This window comes from Eleutherodactylus coqui, chromosome 13, assembly GCF_035609145.1.
Source record: "Eleutherodactylus coqui strain aEleCoq1 chromosome 13, aEleCoq1.hap1, whole genome shotgun sequence".
Classification (NCBI taxonomy): Eukaryota; Metazoa; Chordata; class Amphibia; order Anura; family Eleutherodactylidae; genus Eleutherodactylus; species Eleutherodactylus coqui.
Window position 1 is genome coordinate 44,930,018 of NC_089849.1, and position 25,740 is coordinate 44,955,757.

The 25,740-nt window shown below is 41.9% G+C and overlaps 1 protein-coding gene across 1 annotated transcript in view; it reads left to right on the forward strand.

The window, feature by feature from the left end:
- TBKBP1 (TBK1 binding protein 1) overlaps positions 1-24,433 on the forward strand; it is a 66,955-nt gene extending 42,522 nt beyond the window's left edge. The window contains exons 8-10 of the mRNA XM_066585874.1: positions 18,890-18,999; positions 20,725-21,353; positions 23,679-24,433. Coding sequence (XP_066441971.1) covers positions 18,890-18,999; positions 20,725-21,353; positions 23,679-23,807 — 868 coding nt within the window. The 3' untranslated portion in view covers positions 23,808-24,433. The remainder of the gene's footprint in view (positions 1-18,889; positions 19,000-20,724; positions 21,354-23,678) is intronic.
- The last annotated feature ends 1,307 nt before the right edge of the window (positions 24,434-25,740 follow it).

Sequence of the window (25,740 nt, forward strand, 5' to 3'; positions counted from 1 at the left end):
GTGCTTGTGTACTGAGCTGATTTCTGCAGGAAGCTGACAGCTCCGTTCTTACTGCAGTGGCCAGACTTGGTAGTACAGGAAAAGTTCTTATTAATTTCAATGGGAACATGGCCTACAATATGAAGCCTAGAAACTGCAGTAAGAACGGAGCCGTCTGCTTCCTGAAGAAATTCGCTCAGTACATGAATGCACCATCCCAGCAAAAGATTGATTGGCAGTGTCCCAAACAATAGACTCCTGCTGATCTACTGTTGGTGGCCTACCCTGAGGATTAGCCATCAATAGTTTACAACTGGACAGCCCCTTTAATTCTGTCTGTCTGAAAGGTCCCTTAGAAATCCATCCAACCTGGCCTTCATCCCCTCCCCCCATGCCTCCTCAGCAGCCCTATGGTCAGCTTCTTTAGTATGTACCTACGGTATTGCACTTCATGACAAACATGCCCACTCACATGTATACAGAAAAAACTGTTGATTTTGCCCTTTTCTCATCTGCCATTGAGTTTACAAAAACATCATTTATATTTTCTCATGTAAACGAGCTGCTTTGATAGATCTACTGGGAAATAATAGAATTTCTGCAGGCTTTTACACTCTTCTCACCTTTGTTATTCATTCCGTACTATTTGCTACTTTTACTTCCTTTTGCTTTTACTTTGCAGTTTTTGTGAACTTTTGAAATGTTCAGTAATACCTGTGTCTTTCTTAGAATAGTGAAAATACTAAACTACTAAAAGCAAACTACAATGAAGGCAGGAACAAAGCAACTGTGGGTGAATGTACTAATGTGGAGAACTGCACACATGACTAAGTGCTCAGGTTTTTTAGTCACATTTCCTTTAACATAGAAAAAAATGCAAGTCCACCCGTTAACCCCGTATGGGTTGTGGGATAACTCACCCAACCGTGAGATAGAATCCAGTTTTTCTCATTTTTGTGAAAAATATTCCTTCCTGACTCCAATCTGGCAATCAGAGTAATCTACGGATCACCGACCCTCCTGAAGTTATTAATGATTATAACATATAATATTGTATCGCTAGAAGAGAGGCGTCCAACCCCCTCTTAATCTCCCTTAGTAATTTGTAGGTCCCGCTCTGCTGCTGAGTCATTCATAATGCCCAAGTGTACCCTTCAAATCATTAATAAAGCCTCAATGTGCCCCCTGAGTCATTTTTAAACTTCACTGTGCCCAGTAATAAAATAATATATTCCCTCCCCTCCATCACGCTCCCACGACGTCCTCCACCCTCTACCAGGATTGTGCGGATCAATGCAGGCAGCGCGGTGTCACCATCATGCTGCCCGTGTAACAGAGAAGGCTCTGGATGGCGGAGAAGGAAGCACCCTGCAGCGCCATTGTCATAGTCAATAGTATCCAAGTCTTTAAGATGCAAGTACAATTAATTTCAAAGAACAAGAATCAGATGGACGCCACCCCTGAGTAGGCCATTCCAGGCTCAGTCGGCTACGGCACCTGCCCAGGTTTGCCGGGTGCTGATACTGGCCAGCATTCCCCCATCAAGGTGCGCCATAAATATGGTAACCAGGTCTATCCTCTTCCATCTTTTCCCTGCTGACACTGTGTTTGGTTTCGCTCTATTGTTTTATATCTTACTATTATAAAACCTTAATAAAAACTGTATTGTAAAACCAACTGTTGCCATCAGGAAATCTCAATTGCTCATATATAGTAATTATTGAAAAGATTGATAGACAGACAGACTGACTTATCTTACCTCTCTCTTCTGGGCTTAGGCCTCCAAAATAGACTCAGAGCAGGTTTCCAGCTTGTATGCTCTGCTTTAATCAAATAAACCTGGAGTGGAGTACTACTATAGTAGCTGTGATGGGGCCGGAAGGCTATGGAGGCCCATTCAGATGGAGGAACCTCGTTAATTTCTCAATCTAACTTTTTACTAAAAGTTAGATGGTGGATTTCTCCCACCTGCTAGTTTTATACGGGTTCCCCTTTGCGCAGCGGGTATTCTATCTGACATTGCTATCTAGTCCTTGACTGCTGGTATAAATTGCCGTATGCTGCATCTTGAACTGTAGTTTAATTTATTGTCAACTTTTTGGTATGGACCCATCTCTGTCAATGATTTGGGGGGGCCTTTGAATTCTAGTTATGCGCCCAGACTCTAGTGAGTGATGATGTTGAGGTGAGTGGTTTAGAGAGAACATCCCGAAATCTAAAGTTATCCCTTATCCAAAGGATAAATTTGTGATTGGCACAAATTCCCACCGATCTTGAGGAGAGGGGTCCTGAGCCTTCCTCTTCTTGCCACTATGGGGATGCTTTTCCCACCCACATCATATTGAATGGAGTGATGGCCAAGCGTGCACGGCCACCGCTCTATTAACTTCAGTGGGGCTGATCCCACTTGGACTACGCTATCTCTGGAAGTCCTATTGAAAGTTGACAGAGCGGTACTGCACATGCATGGTCGTTACTCTATTCAATGTCCTCACTGTGGAGGGCGCAGGAAGCCAGCAGCGAGGAGGAGGGAGGACAGGATTCGGCTACTGCAAATTAAGCTGCGTCTTTCAGTGCATCTTGTGGAAATGTTGCGCTCTTCTGAACCCCCCCCGGGGGGAAATTACACGGGGCATATGTTATCTGCTACAAATAAGTCCACCACAAGATCTGCATGTATTACAAGTGGACTTTGATGCATTATGGCTGCAAATTTAACTTTTTGCCCCATTGACTTCTATGATGATTTTGGTGAGCAAATGCACCGCAAAGTAGAGCATGCTGTATTTTTTTACATGACCGAAATGCGTGCACAAAATATGGAAATGTGAACGCACTCATTGAAATCAGTTGGTTCTATTATATGCGTATTCTGCGCATAAAATGTACGTGCACAAATGCGCCCATGTGAAGGGGCCCTAACGTATGCAAATCTTTCTTCTGGATTTGTTTGTAGCGTAAGATTCCATCCCGTGTGAATCCATCCTAATCATGCCTGCCTGGTCATGAAGCAGACAAAGCCCTCGTGTCAGTTCTTCTCCCAGCCCATTTTTCTTTACCGCTCTTCTAGTTTTTCATGTGTATATACAATTAATGAGCTGAGCATTTTATTCGCTTGGTTAGACTAGAGACTTTAGTCTTTACGAGCGGCTATAGGTATCACATGTAATAGGCAAGTTTCTATGCAGGGTGTTATTAGTTTGTCTTATCCTGGCATTTGGCAGTATATGAGGGAGGGCGTGCGAGCGTTCATGGCTGCCAAATACTGTGGTAGGAAATCTGCCAGCTGGAATGAGCTGTGTATCACCGGGGAACGGATAATGTAATCTTTACTGATAGCAATCATTTAATTTGAAATACATGTAAATTTAAATAATACTGGAGGGATTTTTTACTTCCTTGTTATGAGCAATCACATTACGAAAAAGGCTCAAGATGCCAACGCGGTTTGGGTTATTGCAAAATATTTGTCGCGATTTACTATATAAATACATATTGTAACTGGTCAAGGTGAATACTCCCAACGGCTGTCAATGATTGTCAAGCTGTACAACTTCTGCATGCGGGAAATAGCAAGATATATCTTCATATGGTTGGACAGAAGCTATGTGGGTGATTTGGATTAAAGTGTGACTACAATCGCTCACAAAGTTTCATCTGTTTTTGTAACTTTCTTATGGTGAATAGTAACTTGTGGCTTGCAGGGTCTGCTGAAGTTGCAGTTTTGCAACATATGTAGAGACACAGGTTGCAACTAGAGATGAGCGAGCGTACTCGTTAAGGCAAAATACTCGGGGGAGAGCGGTGAGTTGCGGGAGTGAGCAGGGAGGCGCGGGGGGGGGGGGGGGGGAGATCCCCGCTCTCCCCCGCTGCTCCCTGCCCCCCGCCAGCACCCGAATCTTTAGAGACGAGCGGGCAGGTACTTGCATAAGGCACTACTCGCTCGAATAGTTTGCCTTAGCGAGTATGTTCACTCATCTCTAGTTGCGACTATTGGTCTACGGCATTGTTGAATGGTTGGGAATACATAAACTGTGGAAACCATGTAACTCACTGTCCTATTCACTTCTATGAGGATTAGGAGAACAGCCCGCTTACCTGTCTCCATGCTCCTGACCTCCGCAGGCCGCCGCATACAGCTGGGAGGGGTTTGAGAGATACAATAAAAATAAATCTTGTTATTTGTATAGCGCCAACTTATTCCGCAGCGCTTTCAGGTAATTTATTTATTACCCCCCACCAAGCTGAGCACTCATTTTACCGACCTCGTAAGGATAGAAGGCTGCTGAGTCAACCTTGAGCCGCCCACCTGAACTATGCGGGGAATGAACCTGCAACCTTCAGTCCGTGAGCAAGAGCTGCATTTCTGCTGATGTCAGATTTTGAGATAGTTGTGGGAATGCATTATTAAAGGGAACTTTTGCTATTGATGACCCATACTTAGAATGGGTTATCAATAGTTGATCGGCTGGGGTTCACCGCTTGAGATGCCTACCAATCTGGTGATTTTGGGCCAGCTGTTGGTGTGGACAATGCTGGTAGCAGATAGTGCTGTTAACATTGCAGAGGCCCGGTTTAGTACAATAGGCACAGCTCCCATTGAATTCAGTTGCCTATAGAACCAAACTGGGCCACTGCAATACAGACAGCGCTATCTGCGTCCAGCTCTGTCCACACCTGGGGATCAGCCGATCAACGGGGATCCCAAGTGGTGAACCTCCTCTGATCAACTATTGATGACCTAACCTGAGGATAGGTCATCCATAGTTAAAATCTCAGAAACCCCTTTAAGTCTATATCATTCACAACATGATTTTGTATAACTTATGTTGGATGCAAATGTATTCAGCTAGATTAGATGCAAAAGGTCAAAGATCACCCCTGTAACATTTACAGTCTGTTAGGGCAGTCATAGGAATAGTTCACAGTTCTATTAATGGCCAAGGTAGGAGGTGATGGCACAGTCTGATAGGGGATGTTGGCGATCCTATTCCAATGCCTGGTTGACTGTACCTAATAACAATCAGTATTCTTGCAGGCTATGACTGTCGTCAGCCAGTGTCGGCTGATCCCTAGTAATGGGATGGGTGTAGTAGCTTTGTAATTGGCATTTTTGACTTGCAAAGTAGGTTAATCCTTATCTAGAATGATTTTATAGTAAATGCGTGCCTAAAGGATCCCGCAGCCACACCGTAGCGGCACCATATCATGTATTAAAAACATTTTACAATTTTTAAGAGGGGTGAAAGCATAATTAGGGCTCGATCAGACGAACGATTTGATTAGCGCATGTTTAGGCATGTGTGAGGGCTTGTGTTTTGCAGGATGACTTGTAGTTTTTGTTGTACCATTTTGGGGCACATATGAACTTTTTATCACTTATTATTTAATTTTTTTGGAGAAGGGATGTCCAAAAAAATTTCGTTCTGGCGTAATGTTTTTTTTTTGTAATATTTTTGCTTATATATTTTAATAGTCCGGACTTTTATTTTGCATGCTGCAATACCAATTGTGTTTATTTTATTCAAACAGCTGGCACCCGCCAGGTACGGAGCCGGCTTGACTTTCAAGCAGGTTGCATATACCACCAGCGACCGCCTGCTGTATACTTATGGCAGGTGGTCCTTACGGGATTAACCCTTTCAGTGGCAGGTTTAGGTAGTCTTCAGCACATTTCAACACTGATTTTTAGGAGATTTTCCGGGCGTTCCACTAAAGGTGTTAAACGTAATTCCAAGGTTCCGAACGGTGATGTGAACAGGCTCTTAACTTGTGCGCCCACTTCCACCATACACTGGGATGCTGGGGGGATTATCTGGAAAAAATCCCTTCTTGTCTTGCTTCATTGTAATGCCAGTTTATTGTAGTTACGGCAATATGTAAAGTAAAAATAGTTCTGGGCATCGGCATTGATATTTTTGTCGTGCTTAGAAACACGTATATCCAATTCACGTTATCACACAGGGAGATCTATGTACTTCTATGATAAGATAGTCATCTCTACCACAGCACTGAGCTGAAGACCACACAGGGAGACCGCTATCTGGAGGACAATTATAGACGCCGTATTACTGGCTACTATATACTTATAAGTGAGTCATTCTTTCCAATTATGTCCTTTTGTAACAATATACTACACACCATGCTGGATCTCTTAAAGGGAAGATATCAATTATCTTTTTTTTTAACTAATTAAAACCAGATAGTGAAATATTTTTCATTTTTCTAATCTGTTTTTATTCTCCAATTATAGTTTTTTTTTTTTTATTCTATTTTCTGTATATGACTCGGTGGGTGGCAGAGCTGCAGTTAACAGCATTTAGAGATATGCTTTACAGCAGCCTCATTGATCATTTATATAATAGACAGAGGTGACAAAGTGACTTCTGTGAAAGAGAGTGTTGTGGACCTGATCGGTGCAGAGGTCATTGTGCAGGGAGGGGAGCAGGTGAGCTGTGACATTACCTATTGTGAATGATGGATCCTGTGTTATCTGTATATAGGTGTTACCTTTCATTACCATCCTGCCTGTGATGATAATGAGATGACTACTGAAAAGTTTTCTCTACAGAACAGGAAGTGTCAGACTGTTAGGCTTAGTGGTCGGTGTGAGAATTGCCGGAGTTTTTTTTATTTTTTTAATATAAATCATAACATAAAAATGAGGAGAGAAATCACCAAAAATTCCTTAAAAAATATGTTTTTACATAAAAACCTGATTTATGCAACAGGTCATTTGGTTGATACACCATTTTTTTTCTATTAATCCATTCTACAATGTGTGATATTTCTGCTCTGATTTGATTACTTTACATTCAAAAATTCACTGAATGCAAAGAATGAAACCCAATGTCACATTCATCACATTCTACCACCTCCACCATTTCCCAGTCATTGCACTCACATTAGCATAGCGCCTGTCCTTCATCTCGGCAGGTGTCGTAGTTACTGGTTTCCTGTTCTTGCCTTTTTCTGGTAATTCCTCGTTAACACTTAGGACACATACATTCAAGTTCACATACATGTGTCATGCCTAGCGAACTGTTTGCCCTGGTATGAAATACCAATTAACGTAGTTTACATAGTTAGAAGCAGCATAACGATTTTTTGAGTCTGGAGATCCAATAGCTTCCCGCTGTGGCTGTGACGGGTAGTCCTGCAGCCATGATTGCCCACCATCATAGTCTCGCATCCACGGGTAAATCACACATTGACGAGCACGATATCGGGCTGAGTTTCAATGCCTAATATCGCACTTGCCCATTTGACACTAGCCTAAAGGGGTTCTCCCATTGGTGGCTGATATCTTTGTGTACTGAGCTGTTTTGCTGCAGGAAGCAGACAGCTTCCGAGGTTGGTATTATAGGTCGAGTCCTATTGAAGTGAATGGGACTCAGCCTGTAGTACCAACCCGAGCCACTATGTAGTGTACGGAGCTGTCTGCTTCCTGCAGCAAAACAGCTAAAAATAGGACAACCACTATAAATGGACAATTTTATGAGACAGCATGGCGGAAACAGCTACAAATTTATGAAAACATGCAGAATATTTTAAGTATGTTGGATAGTTTGGTAGCTTCTTTATGCTACCTCAGGGCTAGCATGTTCTACACCAATATTTTGTGCCAAAATAACGGCACACATCATGAAAGGGGTTGACCTGCCAAAACAACTTATGGTGTATTCACAGGATAGGTGATGAGTGTCTGATTGTACTTGTTCATCCCTCATGCTCACAAGGATTGGGTTGTGGAACCTCCCCATATGTATGCAGCAGCGGTGTGCATTGCAGCTCCATTATCTCTATGGGACTGTTGGAGATAGTTGAGCACTTGTACTTGCTACTTCCAGAAGTTCCATAGAGATGATAGGAGAGGCAGAGAACATGCAAAAATGCCACTCTATTCATATAGAGGACACTTAGGGCCCGGTTTCCATAATCAGGGGACACAGCAGTCAGACCCCCACCAATCAGACACTCAAGGCCCTTTTACACGGGATAACTTGTAAAATTCTTCTTGTGCTTTCACTTCGGACCGTCCATCGCTAGTGAATGGAGGCAGAGCAGTTTGGGGATCTTCCGGTAGGCAGTCGTTCATGCAGAAACGTGAATACTCGTTGGCCGTTCAGTCGGGCATATATTTACACTGAATGATTTATCGGCCCAGGTAAAAGGACCCTTATGTGATATGCTGTTTTAGTGGGACAAGCTTTTTAATGAATTTACTGCATTTATTTTTTACATCCCTTAGCCGGACTTTTTTTTTTCAAACTGTTAAAGGATCTGCAAAAAGTTTCTAGAACACAATACATTTGGACATGTACTCAGGGGCATAACTATAGCGGATGGCACCCGGGCCCAGGAGCCTTAGGGGGCCCATAAGGCCTCTCTTCTCCATATAGGGAGCCCAGTACTATGAATAAAGCATTATAGTTGGGGGCCCTGTTACAGGTTTTACATTGGGTCCCAGGCGCTTTAAGTTCCGCCTCTGCATGCACTCCACTATTTTGGTGCAATTGCTGCCTTGATTCTAGTGCAGTACTTTGCTTAGTAGTCAACTACTATACCATCCACTAGAGGCATTGAACGTGATATCACACTCGACTGTTTTTTATATAAAGCCTATTGGTACCAAGTGCCACTGCATGCATATATACAGCTTCCATCGGAGATATGGTATACTGCCATATACCTCCAATATCAGTACGCTGCCATCACCATGTAAATAGGACCTTATGGCACTGGATTATATACTATATCTACTTTATTCACATTTACTAGTTCTAAACATAGAAATCTCCTACACAGTTTCCTTTGAGTATTCAAAGCATTTAAGGGGGTTTCCAGCTGTATGTAAATAATGCTTACTCATTGTATAATGAAAGACTATGCACCTCTCTCATATACTTTCTCTTTCAATTCCTCTCCATTTTTAAGATCTCTGTTTGCTGTCAGTAGATTAAAAAAATCTTGTTTACTTTCAAAAGCTGCAAACCTATAACTGCAGAAAACTGAACATTTGTTACACATTCTCTGTAAGCTTAACAGCGCTGTAAAACGGCTGTATGTATTGCACTGATAGGCACTCTGCCGTATTCAGCAAGATAGCAACATACCCACGCTAGAACAGATCAGTGAATAAATACAGCACTAGAACCAAGCTCATAACATATATACAGCACCAAAACCAACCTCGGTACATAAATACTGCACTAGAACCAAGCCTAGCACATAAATACAGCACCAGAATCAAGCACAAAACATAAATACAGCATCAGAACCAAGCTCAGTATATAGACACAATGCCAGTACCAAACTCATAAAATAAATGCAGCCACAGAACCAAACTCATAACATAAATAAAGACCCAGAACCAAACTCATAGCATAAATGAAGATCCAGAACCAAGCTCATAACAAATGCAGCACCAAAACAAAGCTTAGCGCATAGATAAAATATCAGAACCAAGCTCATAACATAAATACAGCACCAAAACCAACCTCCGTACATAAATACTGCACTAGAACCAAGCCTAGTACATAAATACAGCACCAGAATCAAGCACATAACATAAATACAGCACCAGAACCAAGCTTCTAACATAAATACAGCACCAGAACCAAGCTCAGTATATAGACACAATGCCAGTACCAAACTTATAAAATAAATGCAGTCACAGAACCAAACTCATAACCTAAATAAAGATCCAGAACCAAGCTCATAACAAAAGCAGCACCAAAACCAAGCTTAGCACATAGATAAAATATCAGAACCAAGCTCACAACATAAATCTAGCACCAGAACCAACCGCAGTACATAGATACAATACCAGAAGCAGGCTCATAAGATAAATACAATATCAAAACTAAGGTAATGTGTTTCTGAGTTGACGATGGGCTGACAGTGGTGCTTCGGGGCATCAGAGGGAAGGAGTTAGAAGGATGATTCATTGAGCTCCGCAAAACAATGGCAGACCGAGGAATAAAATCATGTGGCAGTGCGGACCTAAGTGGGGTGGGGGGGTGATGGCTCTCTGCGTACATTCAGCTGGTGCCCTCCCTACAAGCTGGTGGCTGGCGCCCTTGGATAACGCCAATGTCGCACATAGATAGGGTTGGCAAGGGAGCTAAATATCACCAGCCAGAGCAAAGGTCTCTCCTGTTATAAAATTTTGTTACAATGTATCAGTACAGGTAACATGCGTCAGCTGTGTAGTTCACATGGGAGTGTTTAGCCTTGATACAATTGTAGCAAAACTCCTAAGTATCAAGTACATGTATGTTTTCAGCCTGTGGATGTGAAAACGTGGTGAGGAACTGAGATGCAAAGGGATTGTCCCATAAATAGACTCCCAATTTACATAATCTTTGCAGTGGACTGTTATTAAAGGTTTCTTTTCCTTTCAGCCATATAGTGGTAACGCCCCATGGGGACCAAAAAGTATAGCTCTCCGCACATCCATGCGATGAGGCTTAAGCTGCTGGCCATGCATGTGCAGATAAAGAACATCACATGGATATGGTTGTGGGACATGATTGTCAGAGAGAACCAGTGTGTGCCGCAGCAGCAGAATGGGAATAGTAGTAGGATGCTACTGAGCTGGGGTCACATGATGGGGGAAAGGAAGACCAAAAACACGCTGAAGAGGTACATAGAAAGATTTAAACACCTTCGGAACATTTTAACCCCTTCAACTATTTTTTGCTTTCGTTTTTTCATGCTCGGCTTCCAATTGCTATAACTTTTTAATTTTTCCGTCAACATGGCCGTATGAGTTGTATTTTTTAATGATACATAATATGTTAGAGCAAATGGTATTACAATGTGTTAGAAAACTTAAAAAAAATTTTAAGTGGGGTGTAATGGAAAAAATGTGCCTTTCCTTCAGGGTTTTTGCATTACCAGCATTCATGATGTGGTAAAAATAACAAGTTAATATCATTCTATGGGTCAATACTAGAGATGAGCGAGCATGCTCGGATAAAGCAGTTACTCGAGCGAGCATCTCTCTTCTCGAGTAACTGCTTACTGCTCCGAGCGTGCTTGGGGGGGGGGGGGGTGGCGGGGGTTACCGGGGGGCTGAGTGAGAGAGATCTCTTCCTCCCCCCACCCCACCCGCCACACCCCACCACTCACCCCGCCGCCCCCCGAGCACACTCGGAGCAGTAAGCAGTTACTCGAGAAGAGATATGCTCGCTCAAGTAACTGCTTTATCCGAGCGTGCTCGCTCATCTCTAGTCAATACTGTTCTGATGATGCTAGGTGTATTGATTTTTTTATGTGTTACTGCTTTCAAAAAAATTAAAACCTCTTTTACTACAATCAAAAAAATGCTTTGTCGATGGGGGTGAGTGCGTTTTTTTTGCGGGGTAAGCTGTAGTTTTTATTGCTATCAAATTTGCATCTTTACAATGTTTTTGTTTACATTTTATTCAATTTTTATTGGAAGATGGGATGAAAAAAACTCAATTCTGCATTATGTGAGATAAATAATGTGATACTTTGATACTTTGATAGTTTGAGCTTTTTTGCAATGACCGTTATATTTATTGTTTTATCGTTTTGATTATTTTGCATGACAAATAGAAAAGGGGGGTTTGAATGCGTAATATTTCTCATTTGTTTTTCTATTTAAAATGTTATTTTACTTCAGTTTCATATTATTTTGTAGCCTCCAGGGAACTTGATCGCTTCTACAATATACTGCATTACTTCAGTTTTTCAGTATATTGTATTTTTCACATTCACATATTAAGCCCTGCCATAGCCAAGACTTAATATGGTTAAATACATGACAGCCCTGCGAGCCTTCACTAATCTCTGGGCTGCCACAGCAACCATTGGCACCCCACTATTACATCGCAGGGGGCCAATGGTGAGTTGGCAGGTTCATATCCCTACTCTGGCTAGCAGTCATGTGGGTTCAGATGCCTGTAATGCGTGGAGCATTTTAGCTTCTGTGTAATGGCTACAGTATGCGGATCTCCTACGGCACCTATGAAACGCCGTTCAGCAGCACCATAAGTTGTGCTAGTACTGCGGCCATAATATGGGCGCCAACATGCAAGTGCATTACAACTATCTAAGCCAATGACTAAACAGACATTCCCATCTCATATAATAATGACATATAGTACATGCCATCACTTTATAATCAGTGGGCATTATAACGCCCACTAATCATGAGAATAGAGGTGCTGCAGCCCCGATTTAGCCCTTTTGCTGTTTTTCTACGCACATCAGGGTGGGGAACTGCAGTTGGCCCCATTCACATGAATGGAGCTGTGCGGAATTAATTAATACATTCACAAGACAGATTATATATATGAAAGCCGTTCTGGAGAGAAATGTCAAAATTCGTATTTTCCCTGGTGTATGATTATAATTTCCATTTATCCGTACCAATTTTCTTATTACGGCTGGCAAATATATTTTTTAACCCATTACTCACTGACAGCGTGTAGTTAAAAGAGCATTTTAATAAATCAGATTAAAAACAGTGTAAACCAGCGGATCACTGCTAAACCCATAAGGAAACTGAATAAATTTCCTTCTTGGCCCGGAGGGTTCACACGTAGATGTAGATTCTTGGGGAAAAAATGCCTGAGTCTATGTGAAATTATAAACTGAAGTCTTAACTGTGAACATTCAGATGGCAACTGCCAAGAGCCATAGATATACGTGTAGAACATACCTAAAAATGGGAACTGCAATTCGCAAAGCCTAATTTGCATATTTTTCCTTTAAGCAAGCATGAGCATTTAAAGAGTTTTTCCAAGGACTGGACAAGTGAATGGGAACTGGGCCTGCAATACTAACCCGGGCCATGGAACTGTGTATATAGCTGTATACTGTTGGCTCTATACACTCACACAGCGGCCTTGCAAATAGTTGATCAGTAGATTTCCTGGGCAGCGGATCTGCATTGATCAGATGAGGATCAATCAATTATCTTGGAAAAACTGGAAAAAAAGTGGTATTCCGACTATAGGCATTTATGGCATCCACATCCAGCTCCGAGAACTCCCCAGCCGTAAGCAGAATGCCCTTGATTGGCTCTAAGGACAGTATCGGAGCCATAATGCAGATGGGAAACAAGGCCAAAAAGTGTAGATTGGTGGCATTTTTTTCACAGCTGCCTAAAACTTTTGCACAGTACTGCATATATAACTTTATACATATATAAATGCATTTTGTTGTCTATTTTTTCTGCACGGCCAAAAACTGTCCCAATCGGCACCAAATTTGCCACATAGGAGCTTCGGGGGGTTTTAGACCGGGTTAAAGCTATCTAGGACCCAATGTTCTACTATATAATCAGATGCTGAAACTCCCCAGCAGACTGAGGCACAACTGTGGGCTCAGCTGCTGGTCGCTCTGTAGCTGCTCAGACCCTGCTGTCCTCTTACCATGACAGGTACAGGGGCGCTGTGTACTGCAGTAAACCAATACACGTCACATATATGTGTACATATGTAGGCCTGAACCAATGTGCACCACATAGGTAAATCAGGCGCTTCAGGGGGTTTTAGTCTGGGTTTCAGCTCTCTAGCACCTACTTTTCTCAACATATTCACAAAAAATTTGAAGTCAAATGCAAAGACGGGCTTGGATGTGCTGAGAAGTTTTGGCTGCTCGGACCATACGTTTTGCCACAGGGGTTTTTTGTCCGAGGGCAGGGTTCCTTTTTGGAGGCTTGACGAGGCTCAAAGAGTTTTAATTTGTGAGGATGCTGAAATTCAGTATAGGTCCAGTCCGAGTAAAGCAAGTAAAGTAGAATTTCTCGTTGGTTATATGCAGGAATTTGATGTCTCACCAGCGGTGTCCCAAAGAGATAGGAATTGGTATTCGTGTTTGCATTACAAATTTTTGTTATTTTGGCTTATATATACATCCCTGCAAAGCTGGGTAATTCTGTCAGAGTATATCTATCTATATATATAAAGCTGAAAGCCCTCACTGACTCACTGACTGACTCACTGACTGACTGACTGACTGACTCACTGACTGACTCGCCAAAAGTTCTCCAACTTCCCGATATCGTAGAAACATGAATTTTGGCACAAGCATAGATTATCTCCAAAATAGGAAAAGTAATTGGGTCCCAACTCGATTATTCAATTCTAGCGCAAAAGAATTGGCGTCGAAATTTTACGTACATAATCTAAATCTGTCATTTCCCAATGTCATAGAAACGTGAAATTTGGCACGAGCATTGATTATGTCATAAATAGGAAAAGCTAATGGGTCCCAACTCGATTATTCAATTCTATGCGCAAAAGAATTGCCGTTGAAATTTTACGTGCGGAATGTAATTTTCTCTCTTTCCGCTGTCATAGAAACGGGAAATTTGGCACAAGCATTGATTATGTCATAAATAGGAAAAGCTAATGGGTCCCAACTCCATTATTCAATTCTATGCGCAAAAGAATTAGTGTCCAAATTTTACGTGCGGAATGTAATTTCTTCACTTTCCGGTGTCATAGAAACAGGAAATTTGGCACGAGCATTGATTATGTCATAAATAGGAAAAGCTAATGGGTCCCAACTCCATTATTCAATTCTATGCGCAAAAGAATTAGTGTCCAAATTTTACGTGCGGAATGTAATTTCTTCACTTTCCGGTGTCATAGAAACAGGAAATTTGGCAGGAGCATTGATTATGTCATAAATAGGAAAAGCTAATGGGTCCCAACTCCATTATTCAATTCTATGCGCAAAAGAATTAGCGTCCAAATTTTACGTGCGGAATGTAATTTTCTCACTTTCCGGTGTCAAAGAAACGGGAAATTTGGCACGAGCATTGATTATGTCATAAATAGGAAAAGCTAATGGGTCCCAACTCCATTATTCAATTCTATGCGCAAAAGAATTAGCGTCCAAATTTTACGTACATAATCTAAATCTCTCACTTCCCAATGTCATAGAAACATGAAATTTGGCACAAGCATTGATTGTGTCATAAACATGAAAAGTTAATGGGTCCCAACTCGATTATTCAATTCTAAGCGCAAAAGAATTAGTGTCCAAATTTTATGTATGTAATCTAATTCTCTCACTTCCTGATGTCATTTGATAAAAAGGAAGCGTCGCATGGTTACCTCCACGTGGTGTTTTCTGGGTAACGCAGAGAACTATGCAAAATGGTGAACATATCTTTTCCCTCAGTATCTCTAAAGTAACCACAACTTCATAAGATTTTCCATGTGAACACCAGATAAACACCAGTACCAAATTAACTCGGGCGAAGCCGAGTATAACAGCTAGTATATATATATATACTGGATAAGTCTGTTAGTGTGTGTGTATGTATATATGTATATATATATATATATATATATATATATATATACTCTGACAGAATTACCCAGCTTTGCAGGGATGTATATGTATATATAAAAAACAGAAATGCCTTGCTTTGCCCGGGTGTATTTCATGTACGTGTGTGTGTGTATATATATATATATATATGGTGTTATCTAGCGGTGGCGCTGTACAAGATGGAGCGTTGGTCCAGTCCTTTCTACAAGCCGCTGATGACAGATCAGATTGCAGATATAAATACTAGCACTTGTAGCGGGGCTTTTCACACCCCGGGTACAGGATGTGTTCTGTGAATTATTTGTTATCACCTTTCTGCTCGCTTTCTCTATATTCATGAAATAAAACATTGTCTGGACTGACATAAAATGTTCTAGAAACTCAGTCACTTTGGGGAAAACTAAACTTACTTCAGGTCATTTTTTTTCACTCTTTTCCTCACTCCCACAATGTCCTGCCAAGTCTCACACTAAGGACTCCTTCAGACGAGCGTATTCGTAAATACGCACATTTCAGCGCAGCATATTTGCGCAGTGAACGACATTGATTTGCGCACGTCTGCCCATAGTACTGTAGTTTTTTGCGCACGTGACACCCCCCTTTTCTGATTAAAAAGGCTATTTAGCCTAATGAGGTGCAGATGTGTTCTTTGCCTGCAGTTTTGCGCAGCCTGTTGTGCATGTGGGAAAAGAGAGGCCTTATGGCCCCCTAAGGCTCCGGGGCCCAGGTGCAACCACATCCCCTATAGTTATGTCAGTGCCCCTAAGATAGGTGTGTGGGAAGGTCACAAGAAACGTTCTCTAGTTTGTGTGTTGCTTGTAGAGATGAGCGAGCATACTCGCTAAGGGCAATTACTCGATCGAGCATTGCCCTTAGCGAGTACCTGCCCGCTCGGAAGAAAAGGTTTGGCTGCCGGCGGCAGGCGGGGGAGAGCGGGGAGGAACGGAGGGGAGATCTCTCACTCCCCCCCCCCGCTGCCCCCTACTCTCTGCCGCAACTCACCTCTCACCCGCGCCGGCAGCCGGACCTATTCTTCCAAGCGGGCAGGTACTCACTAAGAACAATGCTCGATCGAGTAATTGTCCTTAGCGAGTATGCTCGCTCATCTTTAGTTGCTTGATATCAAACCAGATATAAATGTGACCTGAGAAACATGCATGATGTGCCTTTAGTACAACTGCCTCCTTGTAATGCAACTGTCCGTGTAATCGCTTAAAGGGAATGTGTCATCTGTTTAACCCCTTAAAGACCAGTGTTTTTCAGTCCTATAGGACCAGACACTTTTTAGTGCTGTTATCTATGTAGCGGTTTTATGGCCCTATTTTTTTTCTTGGGCTGCCCAAATTATTTTTGCTATGTTTTTTTGTGACATGAAGGGCTATTTTTTATTTCTTTTTTCACTTTTTTTTTTTGTGTGTTTTTTTTTAGGTGCAATTTATTAGGTGTACAAAAAGTTTAAAAACAAAAAAAAAGTTTTTTCTTTTTAAATTTACAATTTTTTATTTTTAAAATAATTATATTTACCCTAAAATAAAGTACAGGAATGAGCTTGCCATTTTATTTTTGACGGCTTGATATATAATTTGTATAGTCTCCAATTACAGAGTGGATACGGTGATGGGTTATGTTGGCGTGCGTGACGGGTCATTTTATTTTTTTTATATACATTTATATTTTATTCTGCAATTTTTAACTTATTTGTGTAACTTTTTTTTACATCTGTCGTCTATGATGTCATATAAGATCTCTGGAGAACATTCACACAGTAATTTTTTTTCTTATTTCACACTTTTCCACTGTACCTAGAGCATCCACAGGAGCCCCAGTTACAGAGAAAACGTCCCCCTAGTGTGACAGTAGCCACTGGCAGAGTTGGGCTGGGATCTGTTAAGACCCTGCAGTTCTAAGATACCTGGGGTTGCCAGCAATCACATTATTGCCAGGTCCTATACAGGAAACCACACTATTGCTTCCTGCATTCTCTACATAGCACTCATTCAGCATTATGTAGCATCTTAAAGAGAAGTCAGAAGTTTTTAAAAAACACTTCTGTCTTCTCCTCTGGGTCCTCGGCTGTCTCTGATAACTGAGAACCTGACCTGCTTCTGCTAGATTGCAGGAGCTTTAATCCCATACCATATTTTTACTATGGCGTTGGATAAAAGCCAAGATCAAGAGTCATATTTACAACGCTTGATCCTTAATAGGTTAAATCAAGTTTAAACCTCAGTTTACAGTATATTAGGCTTCATAGATTATGATTTTTTTTTTCTTTTTTAATGGCGACATGGAAAAAAAAAGGCCAAATTTTTTTAAAAGAAAAAAAATAAATAAATAAATAAATTAAAAAAATAATATATATATATATGCAACAAATAGATTTGAACATTCGTTTATGTTGTATGAGGATTTGTTTTTTGCATGGTGAGCTGTAGTTTTAATTGGTACCATTTTTGGGTGCATATAATGTATTAAAACACTTATATAATTCTTTTTGGAGGGCAGGGACAGAAAGCACATCAATTCTGCCATTATTATTATTATTTTTTTTTACAGCGTTAGGGCTTATTCCGACGTGCGTATATCGGGCAGGTTTTCACGCCCAGCTCTCTCATGCAGGGGGAGGAAGCGGGCCGGGCCGGGAGCAGTGCACTGAGCTCACCCCCGCCCCCTACCGAATCTTTTCTGACAAGCAGGCAGTTACTCGAAAATGTCAATGCTCGCTCGAGTAATTTCCCTAACCGAGCATGCTCGCTCATCTCTAGTCGTATGTATTCCAAAATGGTATCAACACAAACTACAGGACGACCCGCAAAAAATGAGCCCTCGCACAACCATGTCGATGGAAAAATAAAAAAGCTATTGTGTGCAGCAGATGGCGGCAGAAAATAATAAGAAAAATTGAATATCTTTGAAAAAAATACAAGTAGTACAGCAAAAAAGAACAACTATGTTTGGGTCAGTACGATTAGTACGATACCAGAGAATAACGTTTTCAGGTCATTCTTGTTGCAGTTTGTGCACCGTAGAAACAAGACGCACTGAAAGATGGCGTAACTTCATTTTTTTCCATTTCTGTCCACTTAGAATTTTTTAAAAATTTTTCAGTACATTACATGGTACATTAAATAGTACCATTTGAAAAATACAACTCGTCCCGCCAGAAACAAGCCCTCAAACTGCCACATCAATGATTAAGTAATAGGAGAAGGAGGAAAAAGCGAAAATGGAAAAATGAAAAAAAAAAAAAAGGCTTGGTCACTAAGGGGTTAATCTGCATTCTGTTATGTAATACTAAATTTCACCTTTATGACTAGCCATAACTTAGATATTCACGGTTCACCAGATGTTTGGGAAGCTGGACCTTTGGTGAGCAGCAGATCATTAGGCCAGCTTCATTATAACAGGGGGTTGAGTCAAGTCTCTGAATATAGAGAGACTCTTCGTTAATGAGGTTCCAAAGGTGGATCTTTACTTTAGCATGTATATTCTGTAATACCTACAAATATCTGTTCTCTGTATCCTAATATAAGGTCGGAATCCTTCTGTCTTGTACAAGGTGTCTGAAGAATGTTATCTATATTCCCAGGGTGAATTTGGCCTTGGCTTACACTGAACTGACAGAGGAGCTGTACCGTCTACGTGACCTTACTGCCCTGCAAAGCCGGATTCTGAGGTCACTGCTAGAGGATCAAACAGGTGGGAAGCTGCCAAATGTTTCACATTTTCAGCTAAAAACAGGAGAAAGAGGACAACAAATAAACTCATCTCTGAAATATGATTAATAGACTATAGCAGCATTTCGACCAATAAGCTATTTCCTACTGAATCTTACCACAAAAAGTGTCATATAAGCGACATGACGACCTTAGATTTGACAATCCTTTTTTGTCAGTAGGGCCGACCCTCCCCTTTTTTGTCAGTAGGGCCGACCTTTCCCCCTTCTCCAAGTAGCTGTCCCTTAGTGATCAGCTGTAATCTGATAACAAGTTTTCATATTTCCTGTAGCGTCACCACAGGGAAAATAAGGCATCACACAGTTTTCATTTAAATAGCCGCTACAAAATGACACAACTCCTGCTATTATGATAGCTAATGTGATAACTAGTAAACAGTACAAATTAGTGTATAGATCTAAAATGATGTTTTTGTGCTGAAAAAATCCCTGGCCACTAGTGCTTTCTCCTAATTGTAATTTGCAGTCCCCTCTTGTTGTCGCGTGAGATCCGTCTCTAGTCGGGGCCCTTTTTTACACAGCAGCAATAATTGCGTGCTGAATGAAGGCAGAGTGTGCCAGGGATGTCTTCCGGCTGCCCGCCTCCTATCAGAGCAGACAGACAGTCGTTCATAGATGACTGCCTGCCTGTTTACACAAGCGATCGGTAGGTTTTATGCTTGTATGAACTGGAGGACGAACGATAAGCAAATTAATTAACATTTAACGTTCAGCCGTTGGCAGTGTTTACAATGAAGAATTATCGTTCAGTTTCACATGATCCAGTGATTCACTGAATCATTTTGTGTAAAAGGGCCGTATCAGAGATAACACAATGGAAAGTGGAGTGGAGGAGTGGGATGACTCATGCTGCCCATAGACATTTATAGAGAGCAGAGAGGAGGAACTAGGATGACAAGGGCGGGGAGAGGAGGAGCTAGGATGACAAGGGCGGGGAGAGCAGGAGCTAGGAGGACAAGGGCAGGGAGAGGAGGAGCTAGGAGGACAAGGACGGGGAGAGGAGGAGCTAGGAAGACTAGGACAGGGAGAGCAGGAGCTAGGAGGACAAGGACGGGGATAGGAGGAGGGCGATACATTCATAAAGATATGCAGCATGGTACACAGCAGGAGGAGCTGAACAGGTTGTAGGAAAAGATTCAGTATAACTTGTATTTCATTTTTTTAAGTCTCTGCTGATTCTGAGTTTAGGAGTCCAGTGGGCGGTCCTATCAGTGACTGACAATTACCTATTCACAGTCATACCAGGAAGACTATCAATCACTGATAGAGCCACCCACTAGACTCCTAAGTCCAGACCGAACAAGAAAGGATTTAGATCAATGAAATATAAGTTATATTGAATCATTTCACATGAAACTATATAATAGCATTCACCAAACATGCCAATTTGTAGGTGGCATAGGGTTAGGCAAAAGTATTTAACGCTGCTTCAGATTTATCCTCCAGCATGAGCCACTGTGACTAAGCTTACATTGTCTAAATATTTGACAGGATTGTTAAAGGGGATGACCTGTCCTTAATAGAAAAAATCCACGAAGTTCTGGAAAACCCCTTTAAATCTGCCCAAATGTGTCAACCACAATCATAGTTTGTACTAATTTCCCATAGTGTCTGATGACATAAAACTATATTGAATACATAGGTTTCACCAAGTGTTAAAAGCTTTTCTCTTTTTTTTCCTTTTTAAGGACCAAGACACTCCCCTCCGCACCGACACTCTCCTTGCCAACTGCGCCACTCGCCTTCTTCTCTCCGCCACTCCCCTTCCGCTCAACGACGCTCCCCAGTCCCACAGTGCCAATCTCCCATATTGCAGAGAAGATCTCCTGTCCCGCAGTCTCCCGTTCACCAACGTCGATCCCCAGTACCCCCTTCTTCACCTTCACGTAGATCTCCTGTGCCCTCATCATGCCCATCACCATTAGGCACAGATATTTCATATCCAAAGCCCTCAGTACACCAAGCAAAAGCCTCATTCCAAGCCCGGCGTAGTTATTCTGAGATCAGTGAACCTGCAATGTATTCACGAGCACCCCGCTCCCTATGGATGCCAGGTGGAACTACTGGTCTGCCCAAGCAGTTGTCTTACAATGAAGGGTACGCCGGTAGCCCACCTACTGTTCCTTGCTTCCAAGAACCCCCGCAGCAATCCTCTGATGAGGATGAATGGAGTCCCCCATCTCCACCTAGTCCGGAGCCTGGAGCAGTACGCTGTGCTTCCTTTTGCGCTGGGTTCCCCATACCTGATGCAGCAAGTAGAAGAATGTCGGCATCATACTCCAGAGCAGAACATGCACAGTCCTGGCCTTCCATCAATGTAAGTGTGTGGGTGGTGAAGAATATTGGGGCCTCATAGACAGAATCCACAGTGAAGTTAGAAGTGGGTCAAAAATGTTTCAAAAGCATTTCTGTAGGAATATTTATGTGTTTCCGAAAGAGACACGGGTATGAAAAATGTAGTTGGTTGTCCTGTAATGATATATCCTAAGAAATTTACAGTTGCAAGAAAAAGTAAGTGAACCCTGTGGAATTACTTGAAGTTTCTGCATTGACTGCTAATAAAATGTGGTCTGATTGTTACCTAAGTCACAGTAAAGGCCCATTTACAGCAGCCGATGATCGCTAAAAAAAAATCGCTAATCGGCGATCGTTTTAGTGATCATCAGTGTGTCTAAACGCGTGCCCATCGTTCGCTTCTCAGAAACTGCTAGCTGATCATTAAATTCAGTCCAACCTAAAAATCGTCAGTCAGTCTTATCAGCAGTTCTCCACGGGAGTACTGATAGCACAGTACTCTCCTTCGAGAACAAAGGATCTGAGCGCAGATAAGAGCCCTCAGACTATTAACTGCATTCAGCTAAGGCTTCATTTGCACACTTAATTGCTATTAAGTAGCTGAGTAGTTACTTAATAGTTTATGCAAAATGATCACTCAAAGCTTTCACTCAAATTGTCGTTTGAGCGATCTTTTAACGATCATCGGCTGATGTGAATGGGCCTTTACAGACAAGCACAATCTATGTAACCTAATAACACACAAATGGTTGTACCGTTCATGTCTTTTATTGAGCACATTGAATAATCATTCACAGTACAGGGGGGAAAAGGTAAGCGAACCCATTACTTTAATAATTTGTACCTCCCATTTAGCAGCAATCACCTCCATTAAATATCTCCCGTAGCTGCATATAAGATTTGCATAATGTTGAAGAGGAATTTTGGACCATTCCTCCCTGCAAATGTGTTTTACTTTATCAGTATTTCTGGGATGCTTTGTGTGCAGAACCCTCCTCAGATCATGCCACAGAATCTCAAATGGAGTCAGGACTTTAACTTGGCCTTTAAAAAACATAGATCATCTTTTTCAACCACTCTTTAGTTGATTGTGTGTTTTTTTGGTTCTCTTCTCTTCAGCTTGGAGTCATGGACGTTACCATTATAATCCCATGTAAAATGCTGTGATATACCTTAGAACTCATTGTTCCTTCAATAATCATTTCAATGCTTCCAGACCCCGAGACAACCAAGCAGCCCCAAACCATGATGCTTCCTCCACCATGCTTCACAGTTGGGATAAGGTTTTGTGTTGGTGTGCAGTTTTCTTTATCCTCCAAACGTAGTGCTGTACATTTGTGCACAAGAAGTTCCATTTTTGTCTCATCTGTCCATGGAACATTTCCCAGAAGTATTGTAAATAGAGATGAGCGAGTGTACTCGCTAAGGCAAATTACTCGAGCGAGTATTGCCATTTTTGAGTTCATGCCCGCTCGTTTCAAAAGATTTGGGGGCCGCCGGGGAGGGCGGGGGAGAGCGGGGAGTAACGGGGGGGAAATCTCTCTCTCCACCCCGCTCCCCCATGCTCACTCCAGCAACTCACCGCTCACCCCTGCCGGCACCCGAATCTTTTGAGAAAAGCGGGCATGTACACGATAATGGCAATAGTCGCTCAAGTAATTTGCCTTAGTAAGTACGCTCGCTCATCTCTAATTGTAAAGCATCTAGGTGGTTTCAGGCAAACTAAGTCTAGAACTGGGACTTAGATAAGAATCAGACCACATTTTATTAGTTATCAATGCAGTAGTCCAGGTAATTTCAAAGGTTTCACTTCCTTTTTTCTTGCAACTGTACAAACTTCTGATGTGTGGTTTGTACACTATTCTACCAAAATAATTTGCCACCTGATCAGAGGTAGTATTTATTTCTATATATTTCAATGCTCGAGCAAGCATTGCCCTTAGCGAGTACCTGCCCGCTCAAGAGCAAAGATTCGGCTGCCGGCGGGGGGGGGGGGGGGGGGGGGGGGAGCGGGGTGGAACGGAGGGGAGATCTCTCTCTCCCTCTCTCCCCCCAGCTCCCCCCTGCTGACTGCCGCAACTCACCTGTCACCCGCGCCGGCAGCCGAACCTTCTCTGCCGAGCGGGGAGATACTCGCTAAGGACAATGCTCAATCGAGAAATTATCCTTAGCGAGCATACTCGCTCATCTCTAGACACGATCCATTCTATTGATAGAGGTGTCCAAATACTTATGGTGGGATATTGTATATCGGCCTTAAACATTCATGATACATAATTAAATTGGAGACAAATTAAGTCTTGTTCACTTTCTTCTCTTCTTTGTATCCATTGTTACCTTTCTACAGTTACTGATGGAGACAGTGGACTCGGAAGTAAGAAGCTGTCCACTCTGTCAGCTGGCCTTCCCTGTTGGATATCCTGATGATGTTCTAATAAAACATATTGACTCCCATCTTGAGAACAGCAAGATCTAACATATTACTACATTTTGGGCCCCAAGAAACAGAAATAACCAGCTTTATGATCCACAATGAAAAACATCCAAACACTCACCGATGATAATAAGAGGATAATAACCGCAGTTCTTATTGTACACTCTTGAAGAAAATAGTATGTTGTGTAATGATACTGAGTATCTACAGGATGACTGCAGAATCCAGAATAATGGCTGATCCTGAACACAGTGAGAATCACTAATGACTCAGTAAGACAGTTGGGCAATTAATGCAAGTCTTTGCACAGTATTATATTAATGGCTATATAGATTCCGTCAATGATCACTGTAGTGATGACAGGTATATATGCACACTGAAAAGATCACATTGCACATACTCCTGTGGAACCAAAAGTCTCAGCATCCTAGCCTTACCTATGACTGCTATGCCTAACTTAGACTTGTTTTTCCACAAGAGCTTATAATGATGTAAAGGAAACTATTCTGATGGTCCCAATATGTTATACAGGATGATTCAAAAGTTGGGGCCGCCCAAAATATTTTGCAATACAAGTAGGAAACTTTGTAGAACACTTGGATGGATGGATGAAATATTTTGGCACTATGGTGGTGACTGTTGGCTTTCTTGGTGGCAGTCATCTTGGATTCAGCTCAAGAAACTCCAATGGAAAGGGGGCCATGGGATACAGGATTTAATTGTTAGGTACAGTCGTTTTTTCAATAACTGCAACCATTTGCAAGATATGGATGATGTCATGTTGAATATTAATAAAGTCATTCTGTTAAATTGTATGGGATGGAGAACCTAATCGCATGTCTCTTCTCAGGTACCAGAAGATGCCGTTAACAGTCCAGGAGACAATTGCAATCAACCTGATGGTCGGTAACAGAAGTTCATGTGAGACCAATTCCGGTCTCCTGGTGCCTTAATGTGGACTCCATGAAAACAGCTAGCTACCTGGGGATTGGAAACACTCTTCAGACGAGCTGTTCTTGGTTTGTTCTGCATACTACCAGTTTCCTTGAACTTCTGAATCAGTTTCCTGGTAGTCACTGGCATCTTCCTTGGTGTTCTTCATTGAAAGCCTCGACCACCTTATGTGAACTTCTGTTACTGAACAGGAATCAGGATGATCTCAATTCTGTTCAGGATTGTTAGCAACTTCTGTTACCTGAATAGACATGTGGTTAGTGTTCTCCATATCACATAATTCAACATATCAACTTAATACTCCACATGACATCATCCATATGGTTGCAGGTAATGACTGCATCTACAGCTTTCTGATTACATTCTACCCTTAAATCCTGTATCCCATGACTTCCTTTCCATTGAAGTTTCTTGCGCTGAATCCAAGATAACTGCCACCAAGATGGCCAACAGGCACCAACCTAGTGCCAATAAGTTTTCCCCACTCATCTAAGTGTTCTACAAAATTTCCTAAGTTATTCTAGGTGGCCCTGACTTTTAAATCACTCGGTATAATCAAGTTCAGTCGAAAGGGAACACTTCAATCTCTTCCGCTGTACCTTTTACCGATACACACTGAAGGAGGACTTTTTGTGGGTAACATATTGTAATGCTGCCACTTCAATTTGGCGATCCATGGCATCACTCATTGAGTGCCACAGTAATGCCCTGACCTACTAAAGGTTTTTCCTACCTGGCACCTCTTCTACAGATAGGTTATAAATGTAATACATGTTAGGTCTCTGGGACCTTCACTGATGACCAGAACAGGACTCTCACTCCTCATCGTCTCAGTAAGGAATCTGGGTATATGTTCACACGTGGCCGTAGGGAAAATCCTCAGAGTATTATAGTAACAGCAAAATGGATGAAATGTTAACAAATCTCATCCATATAATGCTTAAAAAAACCTGTGGCACAAATTACAAATCCACAGCCCATCATTTCCAAGAAGTGGGGGGGAAATCCATGGCAAATCCGC